General features: G+C 45.0%; 1 protein-coding gene across 1 annotated transcript in view; it reads left to right on the forward strand.

The window, feature by feature from the left end:
* ASPH (aspartate beta-hydroxylase) overlaps positions 1-15,787 on the forward strand; it is a 57,632-nt gene extending 41,845 nt beyond the window's left edge. Inside the window, exons 21-27 of the mRNA XM_010139272.1 lie at positions 3,648-3,746; positions 4,353-4,442; positions 6,412-6,549; positions 7,499-7,634; positions 8,180-8,271; positions 12,506-12,639; positions 15,493-15,787. Coding sequence (XP_010137574.1) covers positions 3,648-3,746; positions 4,353-4,442; positions 6,412-6,549; positions 7,499-7,634; positions 8,180-8,271; positions 12,506-12,639; positions 15,493-15,643 — 840 coding nt within the window. The 3' untranslated portion in view covers positions 15,644-15,787. The remainder of the gene's footprint in view (positions 1-3,647; positions 3,747-4,352; positions 4,443-6,411; positions 6,550-7,498; positions 7,635-8,179; positions 8,272-12,505; positions 12,640-15,492) is intronic.
* Positions 15,788-17,061: the final 1,274 nt, after the last annotated feature.

Consider the following 17,061-nt stretch of genomic DNA (forward strand, 5'->3'; position numbering starts at 1 on the left):
CTGCTGAGGAAAAATAGCATTCGTGTTCCTATGTGCATTCTAAAGATTGTTTGCCTTTAATTTTTTCAGTTGTTAAACATTTTACATGTCAGATTTAGTATAAATATGATTTTTTTCTAGAGCAATTCTTAATTTTCTTCTAATTTTAATTCACATTTCCTGATACTGTTGTGCTAAATATTTTTTTTCTCATAGACAATTGCAGATCTTTTTTTTGTACGCTTAATATTTGATTTTTTTTATATCTTCTGATAGCCAGGTTTGGAATTTCTTGCCAGCACACATCGATGTAATGCACAGTATAAAATGTTGTCTTACCTGCAAGAGAAGGAAAGCAGAAGTGAGTGTGTTTCCTTGCAGGAATACCATCTCTACCCGTGTGCTGAAGTAGTTCAGTACTCCCACAGCTATGTAACCTTTGGGTTGGCGTTAGTTTTATATGCAGCCTGACGTCTGCTGTTCTTTGTCGACCCTTCTAGTGTGGACAGATAGTTGGATTTATATTCCTTCCTCATACTGTGGTTATCAGGTCAGGGAAAATTCGCTGCCAGGAAGGACCACTCCTGGGGCTCCTGTGATCCAGAAACCCTGTGAACATCTGGAAACTCTGACAGATGCAGAGCTTGATGTCACTGGTAGAGCATAAGCTGTCGGCACCTGCTCGGGGATGATCTCGCTGGTGTTGGCACACCGTTTGCAGTGCTTGTTTAGTGCAGGCGTGGGGTGGTGACTGGCTGGTTACCTCGACTGAAGACGAGTCAGCAGGAGTAGTACCACTCCCGAGAATAAAGGCCCAGTTTTCCATCCTCCACATCTGGGGCTCTGCGGGGATTCTCATCTCAGGTGGTTTGTCAAAGACAGGGAGGACATTCAACCACATAGTGGGAAGCAGGAGCCCGAACCCTGGTAATAACTTTTTTTTCCTCAAGCTCCTCTGGTAGTCTCAGATGTTGCCAGAATAATATTTGCTTTGCTACTTTGATTACTTTGTAGATCCCTCTGTAAAACATTTTTGTTCGGTAAGTGGCCTGCTGTCAAAATTTCTCAGAGGATTAGAAACATCAGCTTTGAAAGATAGAACGTATTAACTGTACCTGCTTCTCAAGCTGTGAGGAACTCGAAAAAAATGAAATGTACTCCTTTGGGGCAAGATTTTCCTGGGCAGTTTTTCAGTGTTCTGCTGCGAACAATATAGTTAAAATTTCTCAGTATTAATCATCACAGGACTTCTTATAAAGAGAAGATAAGGAGTTTGTGATGTGATTACTTTGATACTGAGAGTGGTGCACTTCAGAAGAAGTGTGTGCTGCGCTCATTAAGAACAGATATGCAAAATAAGAACTGGCCTGTTTTTCCTCTATTGGTTTCCAGCCTTCTGTAGACTTTACCCAGTGTAACTGCTCTGGTTTGCAGTTCACTGACTGCTGAGATAGAATAAATCACAGTGATGTTTTGTCCTTGGAAAAGATTGACAAATAAATACCTTTGAAGAGGAGTTGATTTATGCTTTTTAAAAATCATCTGGGTTTTGCCCATATTCTGGGTATTCCTCAGGCTGAATTCCAGAACAACAATGTAGGGCTTTTTTCCTGTGTCATAATTCAGGATAAATTTACATGAAGAATTTGAGAAAGGAAACCTAACCGAAGAAACAGGGAGAGGCTCACGTGCACCCGCTTTTATTCTTGCTTACGCTGAGGGCTTCTTACCTGCTTTTGGGCGGCTGGCTTAGGGGCCATCCGGTGTGCTCTGGGGCGCTTCGCCCCGCCGTGGCAGTGCATCTTCAGAGAGTGCCAGGTGTGTGGTCTGGAGCTGCTACCAGAGGTGCTCAAGCTCTGGGTGTAGTCAGTAAAGAGAGGGGAAAACTGGGAAGGGTGCTTCTGGGCAGCTCCAGGAGACATCTTCCTCATCCCCTGATTTTTGAAAAACTTGTCAAACTGACATAAAATACACTTGTCTAGTGTGCATATGCCAAAATTTGTGCTGAACCACAGATGGGAAATGGTGTCCTGCTGGAGAGGATTTCAGTTTTGCCCCGTATATGGAAGCATTTGCTTTTGAACATTACACTTGGGGGCACAGAAACACATTGTTAAAAGCAGACCTGGTAGAATTCAGAGCTATTTTTGTTTTCAGAGATGTGCAGATTATGATAAAATACAGTGGAAGAGAACTTTGGAAGACCAGTTTCTCTGCTAATAGCCCTTTTTCTGCCTGCCATGTCTGCGTGGCTCAGTGCAGCATTATACAGACACGCGTAAGCCAGCTCTGATTGAGCCGTCTCAGGTACCAAAAGCAGAATATCCACATTAACACAGCGCTCTGCCCTGGCTAATTAGCCACTGATAGCCCCAGAGGTTAATTTCTATATTCATGATTAATATTTAATGGGCTATGAGCAGTTTAGTAAAACTTATTTCTAAACATAATTAATATTGCATGCAGCAACAGCAACAGAGTAATACAATTTACATTAAATACTTCCAGCGTAATTTCTGCTGATTGTATCTCTTCGCTTCTCTTTAGGGGCTCTGAACGTAGATCATGCCTTAATGCGACTCGGCATCGTTTAAATGAACCGTAATACTGAAAATTCCATTCTGTCTTAATTAATCAGATAGCTTTATCCTATAGTCAAAGGAACTGCAACAAAATTATACGGCTAATAAATATTTCTGTCAGTCATTTAGTTCACCCTGCAGGTACCGATTCTTGGATCAAAATAATTACACCCAGAATGCTGAAGCCAGAAAGCGTAAGATGCAGAGGGTGGTAGCGTATTCCTCTACTAGGGATCAAGCTCTTCCTTATTGTGACTTGCCAGGTTCACTTTTTGCTAATAATCACTTTGCTAATGGTATTGTGGGCTTCAAATAGGTTCTCAGCTTGATCGTTCCTTCGTGGTAGCTCTTTTCTGCAACAAGAGGTGAAATGCTGCTGGTTTGAGCTCGTTACATTTTATACCTCCACTGTGCTGATTTCGGTTTTGCCTGGTTGTGGTTTGTACGAATAAAGTTTGAGACATTGGCCCAGAGAACTTGTTATGGTTCTGGTTGTAATTATGTCGATTGAGAAATGACGTTAATGGCTGTAACGTATGCAACAGTTTATCCATGGCGTAAGTGTAGTAGCTTCAAAACTGGGTTTAGCCAAGAGAAATTGCTCGTGTATCCAGTGTTCAGCGGCTGTGCTCGATGTTCAGCAGTCATCAGCCTCTGTAATCCCGCGGGCTGCTAGGCTGTCACCGACGGAGGATCTGTCCCGATAAGTCACTCCACCATTATTTTAAGGAGAGGAGCCTTCAGATTAGTCAAACCTGGGATATACATAACTTAAGTGCCAGTGAATGGTGTTAATTCTGTAATGCAACGTGCTGTAACTCGAGAGCAAGAATGGAGGAAGACAACAACAAAAAAAAATGATTCAGAGATTCCATTTGAAATAATTTTACTTCTGAGGCTTTAAAGTTTGGCTGATAATAGATTTTTCTGGAGAAGCACAGAAGTGAATGGGGAAGAGAAAGCCCAGCCAGGAATTTATCAGTCAGCGATGGTCAAAAATTGTTATTACATCACTAAGTATGTGCATGAATTTGTTAATTTGACATAATCCATACACGAATATTTAATTCCTTTGCTCTCAAACAGGTCCTAAGCCTGGCTCCAAACGATGGCTTTGCCAAAGTACATTATGGCTTCATCCTGAAGGCAGAAAACAAGATAGCAGAGAGCATACCCTACCTACAGGTATCTTTCTGTTCTCACCTACAGTAAATATTTCACTTGTAAAAAATAAAATCTGAGTGTATAAAAGACGTCGAGGTAGATGGAGCTAATCACAGATCAGGGTTTAAGCTGCACATTGATGGTCTCTTGCTGTATCAGTGCTGTGAACTGGAAACCTGTACATTGAGACTCATCGATTCTTAAACATATCAAGTACTTGCTTTGTTAGTGGTCAGTACACAGCTGTGAAGCGCAGATTGTTCAGAGTTTGGCAGTGTGCTGCAAACTTCAGGCTCTGGAAGAATCCAGAGAGGGTTTGCATGTACTTCTGAGTGTCTGGGGAGAAACACCACCAAGTTAAACCTTAATCCAGCTGTCTAAAATGCTTGTGTGTGTGTGCATAGGGTCAGGGGCAAGTGTCCATCTCAGGACACTTCAGTCTTGGAGAGACTGTGGCATTTGGAAATCTGGCAGCATTTCTCAAAGATGTTTACTGCAGCCTCAGGTCCGGGTTACATTTTATAGCCGGTTCCGTAGCCTGTCTCTTGCATAGACTTGGCAGCCTTTTTACAGCAACGAAACAAACTCTTGTAGGAGCCCTATTGAAGCTTCTCTGTTCTTTTTAAGGAAGGACTAGAATCTGGTGACCCTGGCACAGACGATGGGCGCTTTTATTTTCATCTGGGTGATGCCTTGCAGAGAATGGGAGACAAAGAGGTACGCCTTTAGCATGTCCTTGCTTTCAAGTCTAAACCTCTGAGGGACTGCAGAATCCAGAAAAACTTTTAAGTGTGGGCTCAGTGTTGAAAACGTGAGTAGTATTGAAAACAATTCAGACTATGTGTGTAGAGTTCAAGATGAGCAACAGCGAAAGCTCTGCTGTTGGTGCGACAATACAAGCTCTTCGCACCCCTTGCTTTAGATCCGGCCTAAACTTTTGAAGCTTGTGTGAGACAGTTTGAACTGAGGGATCAAACATTTTTTAAAAACGTAGTGGAGGTGTTTTTAGAGTCTGTTTTCTGCTCCTACTGCTTACAGCAGAGATTGTATCTAGAGTTAAAAAAATAATTACATCACTGTATAGAATTTCTGTTGTAGCTCGTTTTGTAAACCTCCCTTCTTTCCCAAAGTGGCTTTGAGTAGCAACAAGTGATAAAGACCATGAGAGTACTGAGTGTGTGGGATGAGTTACAGTGTTTGTCCAACAGTTAAAGTAGCAAACGGATCAGAAGAGCAGAGATCTGTGCAATGGATCTGTTGCATGCCCAACAAAAACAAACCCAAACAAACGTAAGGTTTTCCAATCTTTTAATTCAAAAACAATTCAAAACTAGCACGTGCTGCCTCTGTCTGTCTGTCCTTCTCTCCACAGAAAACCAAAAGGAAATCCTCACATTTTTCTGTAGGATATTCTGGGTTGAATGATTGAGCCTAGAGCATCCCTTTACAGTGTTTGACTAAAGATGCCACACAGAAGTGATTAAAGTATATCATCCCACTCCCCAGCATAGTTATGCATTTAATATTTATGGAGTTAATGGTCAAATTTACTTTAGAAGTTTCAATCAATGACAAATGAACTCTTGGCATAGAGGAGACTTAAATTTATCGGTGGAAAGTCCACTGTTACACTAAATTTTTCTCACTGACATTGCTAGACTTGCTGAACTTGGAGATCTAATCAAGGAAACACATCAGTGTTTAAGGAACATGTGAAACTGCTGTCACTGAAGGTTTGTGGAAGGTAGATATTCATCTCTTAGTCCTAAATTAGGAATTATGAATGTAATCTTAGTAAGTGTTAGGGAAACAGTGTTGCCCTTTCCAACCGTAATCTGATAAAATGCCAAATTGGCTTAAAAAAAGATAGATTAGAACTGTGGAAGGTATTAGAGAGCAAAGTGATCTTTACATGGAAGGTGTAAAGCGAGCTCATCTGAAGTGATTGCTGTCCTGGAAAGAAGCTGTACTGGGGTAGCTGTCCTGACCAGTGCAGTCATCATTATTTAGTCGTTCCGCTACCAAGAAGGAAGGTTTCTCATGGAAACTCAGGACAGGAAAGGATGAATGAGGCAACCTAACCCTACTCCAAGCTGCCACAGGCAACCTCGTAGCACAATTCCAATAGATAAGGCTTTGCAGTGTTGTACTTTATGATTATAATGATGGATCTTCAAGAGCAGCAACATTCATGCTCATCAGTTGGGGCTGGAGGGAGTAATTCATCCCCCTTATCGTTTGGGCTAACTCCAGCCGTGGCAATGGCAGGCAGCTGACGGTTCTGCTGATGTCCCACTGCTCTTACAGCTTAACATCTTGGGAAACAGAGTTATAAATTATAATGCTTCCACCTCAGAGACTTAACCAAGATAACATCAGAGTTGAAAGCTGTACTGTGTATTACCCACGAGGAATATGTAGTGCCCAGTGCTGACAACAAAATCTCCAGGACTGTCCTATTTCGCTGACGTTGGATTGGACAGTCTTGGCTTTCGGATTCTTAGTTGGGGTTGTTTGAGTTTGGGTTTGGTTTTTTTTTCCTTAAAGCGTTTGTTACTACATCCCATTAGAAGAATAACCCAGGCATCCGAAGAGACAGCCTGTGGCCTTACCAAAAAGGCTGTTCCTTTTTTTGTGTGGAGCTTGTCTGATGTGAATTCGGTGGTTAACAACTGCCCTCTGTTAGGCGTACAAGTGGTACGAGCTTGGATACCAAAGAGGTCACTTCGCCTCAGTTTGGCAGCGCTCCCTCTACAACGTCAAGGGACTGAAAGCTCAGCCTTGGTGGACAGCGAGGGAAACTGGTTATACGGAACTGGTGAAGGTGAGGCAGCTTGTTTCCGTGTGCATTGTTGTGTTGTTGGGGTTTTTTTAATAACAACTGTAATCTCGGGTATTAAGCAGAGAAAATGCTGATCTATAAGGTCCAAGTCACTGCCTGTGAGTACTAGACAGCGACCTCAGACTGCGGTTTAGCTAGGATCCTGTAAAATGAGCTGAGGCATTTTGAAGATGGAGAGCTGGGACAGGATGGCTGAAATGATTAATAAATCCCCATTTGCACACTGGACGTACATTTTGTCTTTTAACTGAAAAGATTCCAATGGAATATGTGACTGTTTAATTGAAACGGGAAGGCTGATAACCATACGGCGTTTTAAGGCTAAAAAGGGGCAGTTCCATCACCTACTCTGATCTGTGTCAGAAAGACTTGGGAGTTTTCCTCAGCTTTACCCATCGTATAAAGAGGTGGTAGGGGAACACACCTTGCCCTATTTTCAGTGTGAAATGGATCGAAACTGTATTACCGATACGCTTTGTTCAAAAGCACAAAGGGAAAAATGAAAACTATTCACCCAAAATGAGGTTTAGTGAGCAAAGGAAGCAGCTGGGAAGTGAGAGGTGCTTTTATCCAGATCCATTGTTATGCTGTAGGTTTTTCATTTGTATTGCTGTAACTGTAAATTGCCTTATTATTGGTAGAATAAAGGGGTTTCTAATCTATCCGATTTTTACAAATATCGTGTTCTAAGGCAGCAGAGAACAGATGTTTTAATTCCAGTATTTTGTGGACTTGGTATGCATGAAGTACAAAGCAGCTTAGACGTTTTTAATGGTTGTGTCCATAAATCATCACCTGGCGTGTAAATAAACTTGATAATGATGATGAGCACTTAAATTAAAAGAAAAGCTAATGATGCAGGGAAAAATAAAAATAGTGCTAAAGCCAGACACGGTCGGTTCTCAGTGCAGTAACATGGCTCTCTCCACAGTCCTTGGAAAAACACTGGAAGCTCATTCGGGATGAGGGCCTTGCTGTGATGGATAAAAAAAGAAGCCTCTTCCTGCCTGAAGATGAGAATCTCCGAGAAAAAGGAGACTGGAGCCAGTTTACCTTGTGGCAACAAGGTAAAGCATTTTGTATTTCTCCTCTTTCCTCAACTGCATTTTCTCAGATTAATATAGTGTAAGAAGGGCTAGCAACTGTCTTTGTAATCACTGACTCTGAGAAGAGGGGAACTCGTAAAACAGTGTCTGGGACCCCTGAGACAGGGAGCAGGAGCTCTTTGTTCTAAACCGTGTTGTCCCAGAGCACTTCTAAGAATCTCTTGAGCACACTGCTCCTCTCCTGGTAAGAGTTCTGTGTGGTACAGGTCAGCCCAAGGGCAGGCAGGAATGTGGGAGAAGGCGCATCCTCAGTATTACGTTAACAACTAGGTGAGCTCTGTCCTTCAGAAATGGGATGAGCAAGAGACGATGACTTTAGTAAGGCTGCTCTGTCCCCGAGCTGTGCAGGGGGAGACCCAGCTATTGGAATGACCTGAAATTCTTACAAGACTCTGCAGATGAAAGAGTACCGTAAAATACTGACAGCTTTGCTCTTCTGCAGAGCACAAAAGGAAGAAATGTTCATCCATTGCTCTTACCGTTGCTCTGTCCATTGTTTTCACTAGGAAGAAGAAATGAGAATGCCTGTAAAAGCGTTCCAAAAACATGCGCTCTATTGGAAAGATTCCCAGAAGCTACTGGCTGCAGGAGAGGGCAGGTACCTGGCAAACTTCTTCATTCTGGCCAATTCCTAATGCTGGGAGCAGGGGATTTTGAGGACTATGGATAGCGAAATGCAAGGCCTTGCTATGTTTAATGATGCCTCAAGATCACAATGAAGTTATCAGTAAAAATATGCCCAACTTTAGCCCTCCACAAATACAAGGTGAAGTGTGTTAGATGAAGCCTTTCTTTGGAATCTTTAGTTTGAGCTATTTTACCTTGCGTCCAGTGGGAGCTCGTGGTGGGTGAGTAGTTATTTGTCATAACAACTTAGCAAACCTCAGCCCTCAGTGACCTGGTCTGACTCACAGCTAACCCTGCTTTGAGCAGGAGGTTGGATTAAGTCCTTTCTAACCTGAATTTCCCTATAATCACTCTTGTCCAAAGTTAACCTTCAGTGAGCCAGTGATCTCACTGCGATAAACTTCACTCGTCTACCCCATCTAGTCCTAATTCAGAGCCTTAGGGCAGTGTTCAGGTCTTTCACCAGACTCTTTCTTCCGATGTGCAGGAGCGCACTAGATGGCTGCTGTAGTGAGACTGAACAAGGCTGTTCTTGCATCCGTTTGTTGCAAAAGCTGGTCGTAGGGAATATAACTGAGGAGGTCATCATGCTCTGTGTGGCTGACAGCAGGAAAATTCCTTTCTGTGGCATCCACAGCCAAAATGGATCCATCCCAGAAAGCAAATTGTCTTCGAGAGCTGCTGGTTTGTTCCTCAGTTTCTGGCATTCCACATGTTATCACCAGGACATGGTTTGCGGAAGTGTTGTGTATTCACAGCTGTAGCTGTTGTCAGGTGTTTTGAACATACTAAAGGTAAAATAGTGTGAAAAATGGTGCTGTAGAAGTCTTAAATTTTATGTCCAGTATTAGGGAATGCCTAGGACGAGTTTGGTCTTACGCTAGCCGTGCCTCCAAGTCTCACTGGTTAATTAGAAACTTCACCTAATCTGTTTGGGTACTGAAGCACTTGAAAGCAATGGGAACAAATATAATCAGGAAATTGGGAGTTCTGTGGCAGATGGACTCTTTGGATGCTGACAAAGATCAAAATACATGTAAAATATATGTAAAGTACGTCACCACCTGCTCAGTGCTGCTGTGTAGAACAGTAGCAAATGATCGTATTATTAGAAGTTACACACAGGCACTTCTAGGCTGGTCTGCGTGGGCAGTCTTCTGCGGACTCTGTTACAGCTGGAGAGCAAGCACACCTTGAACCCCCAGGTATATCCAAGTTGCCCTGTCGCAGCCTGACGTGTGGGTTTCTCAGTTGAGAAGACACTTCTCACCGCTGTCAGGCGATACTCCCACTTCCTGTCCGTTGCACTGCTGAAGAATCACAGGAGGGTTGAGGCGAGAAGGAACGTCTGGCGATACCGAGTCCAACCCCTTGCTCAAAGCGTGATGAACTGGAGTAGGTTGCTCAGGACTGTGTCCAGTCAGGTTTTATTGCCTCTGAGGATAGAGACTTTTACAGCCTCTCTGGGCAACCTGTTCTAGTGTGCACAAAAAAAAGGTTTTTCTCCTGTTTAAACGGAGTTTCCTGTGTTTCAATCTGTGTCCAATTGCCTCTTTGCCTTTCGCTGGATACCGCTGAGAAGAGTCTGCCTGAGGCTTCTTCACTCCTCCCATCAGGTATTTACGTGCATCGATAAGATCCCCCTGAGCCTTCTCTTCCCAAGGCTGAGCAGTCCCAGCCCTCTTAGCTTTCCCTTGTATGTCAGATCCTCCAGTCCCGTAACCACCTTTATAGCTCTTCGCTAGACTTGCCCCAGTATGTCCATGTCTCTCTCATAGTAGGTAGCACAGAACTGGACCCAGCACTCGAGACTCCTCGCCAACTCTGAGTAGAGAAGGGTCACCTCCCTCAAAGCTCTTCCTAAAGCAGCACTTGAGGCTGTCGGTTGTCTTTGCTGCGAAGACTCATTGCTGGCTCATGCTCAATTTTTTTTTCTGTGAGGACCCCACAGTCGTCTTCTACCATCAGCAGACTTGCCGAGGGGGCTGCACTCTGTCTCGTCATCTGAGTGGTTCGTGAAGTTGTTAAACGGTGTTGGACGCAGTATTGAGCCCTGGGGTACACCTCTGGTGAGTGGCCTCCGGCTGGACTTTGTGCCTCTGATCACAACTCTCTGCCTGCGGCTTCTTCACTCCTCCCATCAGGTATTTATGTGCATCGATAAGATCCCCCTGCGCCTTCTCTTCCCCAGGCTGAGCAGTCCCAGCCCTCTTAGCTTTCCCTTGTATGTCAGATCCTCCAGTCCCGTAACCACCTTTATAGCCCTTCGCTAGACTTGCCCCAGTATGTCCATGTCTCTCTCATAGTAGGTAGCACAGAACTGGACCCAGCACTCGAGACTCCTCGCCAACTCTGAGTAGAGAAGGGTCACCTCCCTCAAAGCTCTTCCTAAAGCAGCACTTGAGGCTGTCGGTTGTCTTTGCTGCGAAGACTCATTGCTGGCTCATGCTCAATTTTTTTTTCTGTGAGGACCCCACAGTCGTCTTCTACCATCAGCAGACTTGCCGAGGGGGCTGCACTCTGTCTCGTCATCTGAGTGGTTCGTGAAGTTGTTAAACGGTGTTGGACGCAGTATTGAGCCCTGGGGTACACCTCTGGTGAGTGGCCTCCGGCTGGACTTTGTGCCTCTGATCACAACTCTTCGAGCCTGGCTGAAATGCCAGATTTCAATCCACCTCACTGTCAACTGACCTAGTTCCTATTTCATTGCCAATGACAGTGTTTATGGCAGGCAGTCTTGAAAGTTACTAAAGTTGAGGTAAATAATATCCACTAATCTCTCCTCATTGACCAATCCAGACATCTCTCCACAGAAAGCTGGTGAAGTACAATTTCACCTCCATAAATCCACAATGACTGCTCGCAGTCACCTTCTTTTCCTTCATGTTTGGAAATGGTTTCCAGGATTATTTGCACCATCACCTTCACAGGCTGACTAGCCTGTGGTTCCTCAAATCCTCCTCCTTACCCTTCTTGAAGACAGGCTTTCTACCAGCCCTCAGGGGCTTCTGCCCGTTGCCACGACCTTTCAAAGAGTGAGTGTGGATTCACAACATTGTCCAGCTCCCTCAGCACTCGTGGGTATTTTTCACCCATCTGGACCAGTTTACTGAGTTTGTTCAAATGTACTCTACTCTGATCCTTCTCCACTGAAGGGAAGTCATCTTTGCTCCAGTCTTTTCCACTGGTCTCAGGAGCCTGGGATTCCCAAAGGTCAGTCATACCAGCAGAGATTGAGGCAAAGAAGGTATGCAGTGCCTCAGCCTCTTCCATGTCCTCTGTCATCAGATCTTCTGCCACATTTAGCAGCAGTCCCATGTTTTCCCTAGACTTGCTTTTACTGCTGATGTTTTTGTAGAAACCTTTCTTGTTGCTCTTCTCTTCTATCTCCAGATGCAACACCAGGAGAGCTGTAGCTTTCCTAACCTCATCCCTGCATGCTCAGACAGTGTCTCCACAGTCTTCCTGGGTGACCTGACCCTGCTTCCACCTCTTGTATGCTTCCTGTTTGTGCTCCAGTTTTGTCTGGCTCGTCATGCTTCCTGCACGTCAGGATGAACCATTCTTGAGCTTGGCTGAGGTGATACTTAACCAGCTGTCCTAGAGCCCTCTTCTCTCCAGCACTGTATCTCCTGGGATTTTTCCCAGCAGATCCCTGAATAAGCCCAGCTCTCTTGAAGCTGTAGTGGAAATCCTGCTTTTTGGCTTCTCCTCCTCCTCCTCCTGATCCTGAACACCACCATCTCATCGTTGCTGCAGCCACGGCTAGCAGTGACCTTCCCAGCCACGTTGACATCTGAGCGTGGGACTGGTCAGTCTGGCTAACGCAGGCTTTGTCTCCTGTGGTCCATCCTTTTAAATGATGAAAGTCAACCAAGTTTTTCCACAGGAAAGAAGGTGTTTTTCTGATTGCAGATAAGATAACTAGTTTCAGGTTGAAATATGAATACTGATTATTTTAAGTTAAATGAAAAATAGGCACTTTTATGCACACACACCCCCGGATGATGTACACAGACCCCACAAGATACGGTTTTTTTAGTGTTGAACACCTTTAGGACGTGAGAAAGAGCAGTTGTTGCTGAGACTCTACTAAAAGGTGACATTGCACTTTTGGCCCGTCGTCGAGGATGAGGCGTAAGGACCTCCTGACCTCCCAGCAGTGAGGCTGAGCTTGGTGAAGGCCTGCCTTTCTCTTCTTGCAGATCAAATACTCCATCATGCACCCGGGGACTCACGTCTGGCCCCACACGGGGCCCACCAACTGCCGGCTAAGGATGCATCTGGGCTTGGTGATACCTAGGGAAGGCTGCAGAATTCGCTGTGCCCAGGAGAACAGGTATGGCTGCGGTTTGGGGGGGATTTTTTCCTGCCATCCTGAAAAAGGGATGGGGCTGCATGTGACTAAAAAGCAGTAGCGGGGTGTTTTACCGGTCAGGAGGTGTCATATATTTCATTAAACAGGTAATTTGGACTTTGGTGGGATGTAGAATCCATCACTTACTCAGCAAAATGTAAGGCCAAGCTGTACCTCCGTTTTCACCACCGTGACAGAACACTCTTGGGTTTCTGGCAGAAGCCTTCCTCCTAACTGGTGGTGTCTGTTATAATTCAGTTAGAAATATCCCACTTGAAGTTGATCTCGAGATGAAGACAGCTCTGAAGTGTTTGGACCAGTAAGTTAAACAGGTAGCAAATTTCTTCAAAGTGCATTTTAATAAGAAATCTTATCCCTTTGGGGAAAATTATGCTGACTTGAAGATCCGGTTTGTCTCTGTCTGCTTGATCAAAAAAACCCCCACCAAAATAAAGTGCAATTGCTTATACATTTACAATCAGGGCATATAGTGCCCTGGCAACGATGAGAAAATGTGACAGGTTTTTGCATGATTTCATTAAACACAGACAGAAAAATACAGTATTAACTATATTGCTCTTTGCTTACGGACTGAATTTTCTCACACTTGTGTGGCATTCTAACGATGCTTACCACACCTGTGTGTGTGTTTTTGGAGGGTTTGAAGGGTTTTTGGAGGGTTCTGTGCCTCGTCTTGTAGCATCCAAGTGCAAGAAGCGTTGATTCTGAATTCTTTCCGTAGTCCTAATGCAGTGTAAGGTAGGCAGGTGGATGGAGGGGGAGGTGGCCAATGGGCTCAGAGGACTATTAGGGCAACACATTTCCGCTTCAGGGACGTTGTTGTCAACTCAGGTCAGTGGTGACTGGGTGGCATTGCCGTTAGGGGGCTTTTTAGTGGCCCACGTGAGCAAAGTGGTGGGTTTGATCTGGTTCCAAAGCAGTCCATGTCCACAGCTCACCACCTTCTTTGTCCTAACCCAGACAGATGGGACAGTCCCGTGGGGAATGAACTGAACTACTCCTTGGTAGCAGCACGCCCTCAGTCCGGAGAGGAGAAACTCCCGTTGCTGCTGGCACGCTGCAGACAGAGCACTTCAGAGTCCAGGCTCCTGAACCTGGCTCAGTCCCATGCGTGGGACTCACTCGTTTGCGATGTGAAACACTCGAGAGCTGACCTCAGCCTGTGCTGGAACGTGTTGGCTCTAGTTGCTTTTGGCAGGAGCTGTATGTTCAGAATCAAAGGCAGGATTTTCCATGAAAGCCAGGAAAGTGCGTCTGCTGCTGCCAGTGAAAGGGGTTTTTTACATCCCTTCCCCTATGAGAGGGGAGGTGGGTGAGCTGCTGTGGAAGGGAATGATGCCAGGAGGAAATCCTATCGTGGGTGTTTTGTGGTAGCTCAGAGCAGTGGCAAACCAGTGGTTTCAAACAGGTCAGCGGGGTTAGCACTGGCCTCCTGTCCCGCTGCTGTGTGTACGAGACAGAGGGCAGAAACAACGATTCATTAACTATTTTGTGCTTGGTTACCTTGGTGCCACCCAGTGTGGGGGTTCAGAGGGGCAGCGTTCCAACACAACTTACCCTCCGATGGGTGGGGACTCCGCTCTGGCTGGTACTGGCTTTCTCTCCACCACCTGCAGAAGACTCTGCACAGCTGCTAGGAGCTGGTCCAGAGCTCATTATTACCCTCTACAGACTCGGTAATTTTAGGTCGTTAGGCTGTTTTGAAATCCTTGCTCTGTGAAGTGTAGGGTACAGCACACAAAAACGGCGTGTTACCAAAATGGAACATCTCCGTCAGACGAGGGAATCGCATTTTGAAATCAAAGTGCAGAATTACAGCCTTATGCAGGAGCCACTCCGAGGTCTCACCTGAGCTCAGCACCAGAGCAGAGTAACATCATCCCTGTGGTCCCACTGCGGAGTGTTTCTCACACCAGGAAGGCTTCTGGAAAATATTTCTTTGCTTTGTAATCCATTCAAAAGGGGCTAATAGTTCTGTCAGCTTTATGACTACTTCTTTGTTGAGCAAACCAGCCCATCCCGTTGTGTTGCAAATGACAGACCCTGGGTTTTAACCTCTGAAGCTGCTTCGTCTGAGCGCTTGGAGGTTTTGTTGTCCTTAAGTAAGCTGCACTTTCAGGCTGGTAGGGCAAGATTCTTCATTTTTTGGGTTTAATTTAAAAACAGAACAAAACCCCACAAAAAAATACAGAAAAAACAACCAAAAGAAACCCCACAAAAAACAAAACCCAACAAAAAAAACCCTTATGAAACAAATTAGCCCCCAAACAAAACCAAAACCAAATCCCCCAAACCCTCCCAAAACAACCCCCCCCTCAAAAAAAAACCCCAAAAAAACCCCAAAAGTCAACTCGACTTTTTCCTACACTACAGCATTTGCAGGTGGTTGGCTCCCGTTGGTGTGAGTAATAGCAAATTAACTTCGGTGCAGTAGCAGAGACTTGGGGACTATGTGGCATAAATCATTTTGGTTATCAGCTAACTGACATGGTAGCAGGAAAAACGGATGATCGTAGCTGAAATCTGCAAAAGGCTCCTTGGCTTCAAGGCTGATGTCTGTGTGCCAGAATTTCTTACTACGGTTTGCTTTCTGGTTTATCTGCTCCTGCTTAAAATGCCCTTGCTTGCTCTCAGCCTGTCCTCACAGCAGAGGAGTTCCAGCCCTCGCATCAGGTTTGTGGCCTCCTCTGGACCCTCCCCAACAGATCCATCTCCTTCTTAAATGTCAAAGAGCATCTTCAGAGCTGACGGAGAGCTCGCCTGCTCCACGGCGCTTCACGTGCTACACTAAAGCGTCTTCTTTTTGTGTTGCAGAACCTGGGAAGAAGGGAAAGTTCTCATTTTTGATGACTCCTTCGAACATGAAGTGTGGCAGGATGCTGAAAATTATCGCCTGATATTCATCGTGGATGTGTGGCACCCCGAGTTAACAGCACAACAGAGACGCACCCTTCCTGCTATTTAAGGGGTTCCTTCTGATTGCTGAGCAGAGGAGCTTTAACCCCTTTGGAGGATGCAAATTGGATTGGTTTATCCGGCGTACGAAGGATACAAGTATTGTAAGGGTTAGAAGAGATAAGGAGAATGTTCTGCAATCACAGAGGACTTGATACAAAAAAATGGAAAAAAAAAAGAGAAAAAAGCCATGTTTTGTTTCGTACTGATACAGCACTGATCCATCCTGTTTGTCCGGCTGCAGGTTTGACAGTACAAATCTTGTCGGCCAAGAGCAGTAGGTCTGAATTTTCAAACTGAGGAATGTGCAGATGTTTTTGCCATGCCTGTGTCACCAGTCGGTCACTCACCTTGCCTGAGCTCGTACTGATACAGCACTGATCCATCCTGTTTGTCCGGCTGCAGGTTTGACAGTACAAATCTTGTCGGCCAAGAGCAGTAGGTCTGAATTTTCAAACTGAGGAATGTGCAGATGTTTTTGCCATGCCTGTGTCACCAGTCGGTCACTCACCTTGCCTGAGCACGTTCAGAGACGAGATTGGTGAGTGTCCGTCTGGGGAGCCACGTGTAAGATGTTTGCAAACATGTGCACACAACCAACTTTGGAAATCAGCGGGCAGTTGCCACGTTGGCTGCTTCAGGCGTAGAACGTGTCCCCATCTTACCGACTGTAGGTAATGTGAATGGGTTATGTGTGGTTTGTATTTTTTTCTACCTGAGTAACTGTATTTTTCTAGCATAATTATGAACAAATCTTCTTTAATCAACCACTATTTTTAAAAACAACGATATGTATAACTGCATCTCTAGCTATCAGCAGACAGGACACGCTGTATATGAACAGATTTCATTTTTGCCAAGCGTGGCCTTCTCTTGCCTTTCTGGAAATGCAAACAGAAATTTGCATCATCAGCTGCTCGGTGAAGCTTTGTTCTTCTAAACCAAAACAGTTCTCTTAGTTAGCGGGCAGCCTCGGGTTCCGTGATGGGATTTTTGGAAGCTGTTGAGCAAATGTGACGTTCGCAGGCTCAGACTTAGAGTGGGTGACAGTTCTTAGGACTGGGTGGTGAACTGCTGTGTCTCCTGTCGCTACAAAAGCTTCTGCGTGATACCCATTTTCTACCCAGCAGGGGCCTGGAGCACCTCCTGCCAGGGGCTCCTTCTAGGCTACCCTTGGGTGGTCGAAAAAAAAATATATGGAGAATTTCTTGTACTTTGGCAGAAGGACAAGGTCTAACTCAGTTTCCTGTCAGAATGTGGAACAGACAAGGAGCTTCGGGTTATTAACTTGGAATAACTTCTGCAGCCAGCGTCCTACAGAGTGCTGGAATCATCCTTTAATTGACCTGATGGTGTTTTCCTTGTCTTGCCATGTGTGACAGAGGGCTGAAGTAGTCCTGTCCCAGTCCCGCTTACAGTGTGCTCGTA

The sequence above is a fragment of the Buceros rhinoceros genome, unplaced genomic scaffold, assembly GCF_000710305.1.
Source record: "Buceros rhinoceros silvestris isolate BGI_N320 unplaced genomic scaffold, ASM71030v1 scaffold6567, whole genome shotgun sequence".
Taxonomy (NCBI): Eukaryota; Metazoa; Chordata; class Aves; order Bucerotiformes; family Bucerotidae; genus Buceros; species Buceros rhinoceros.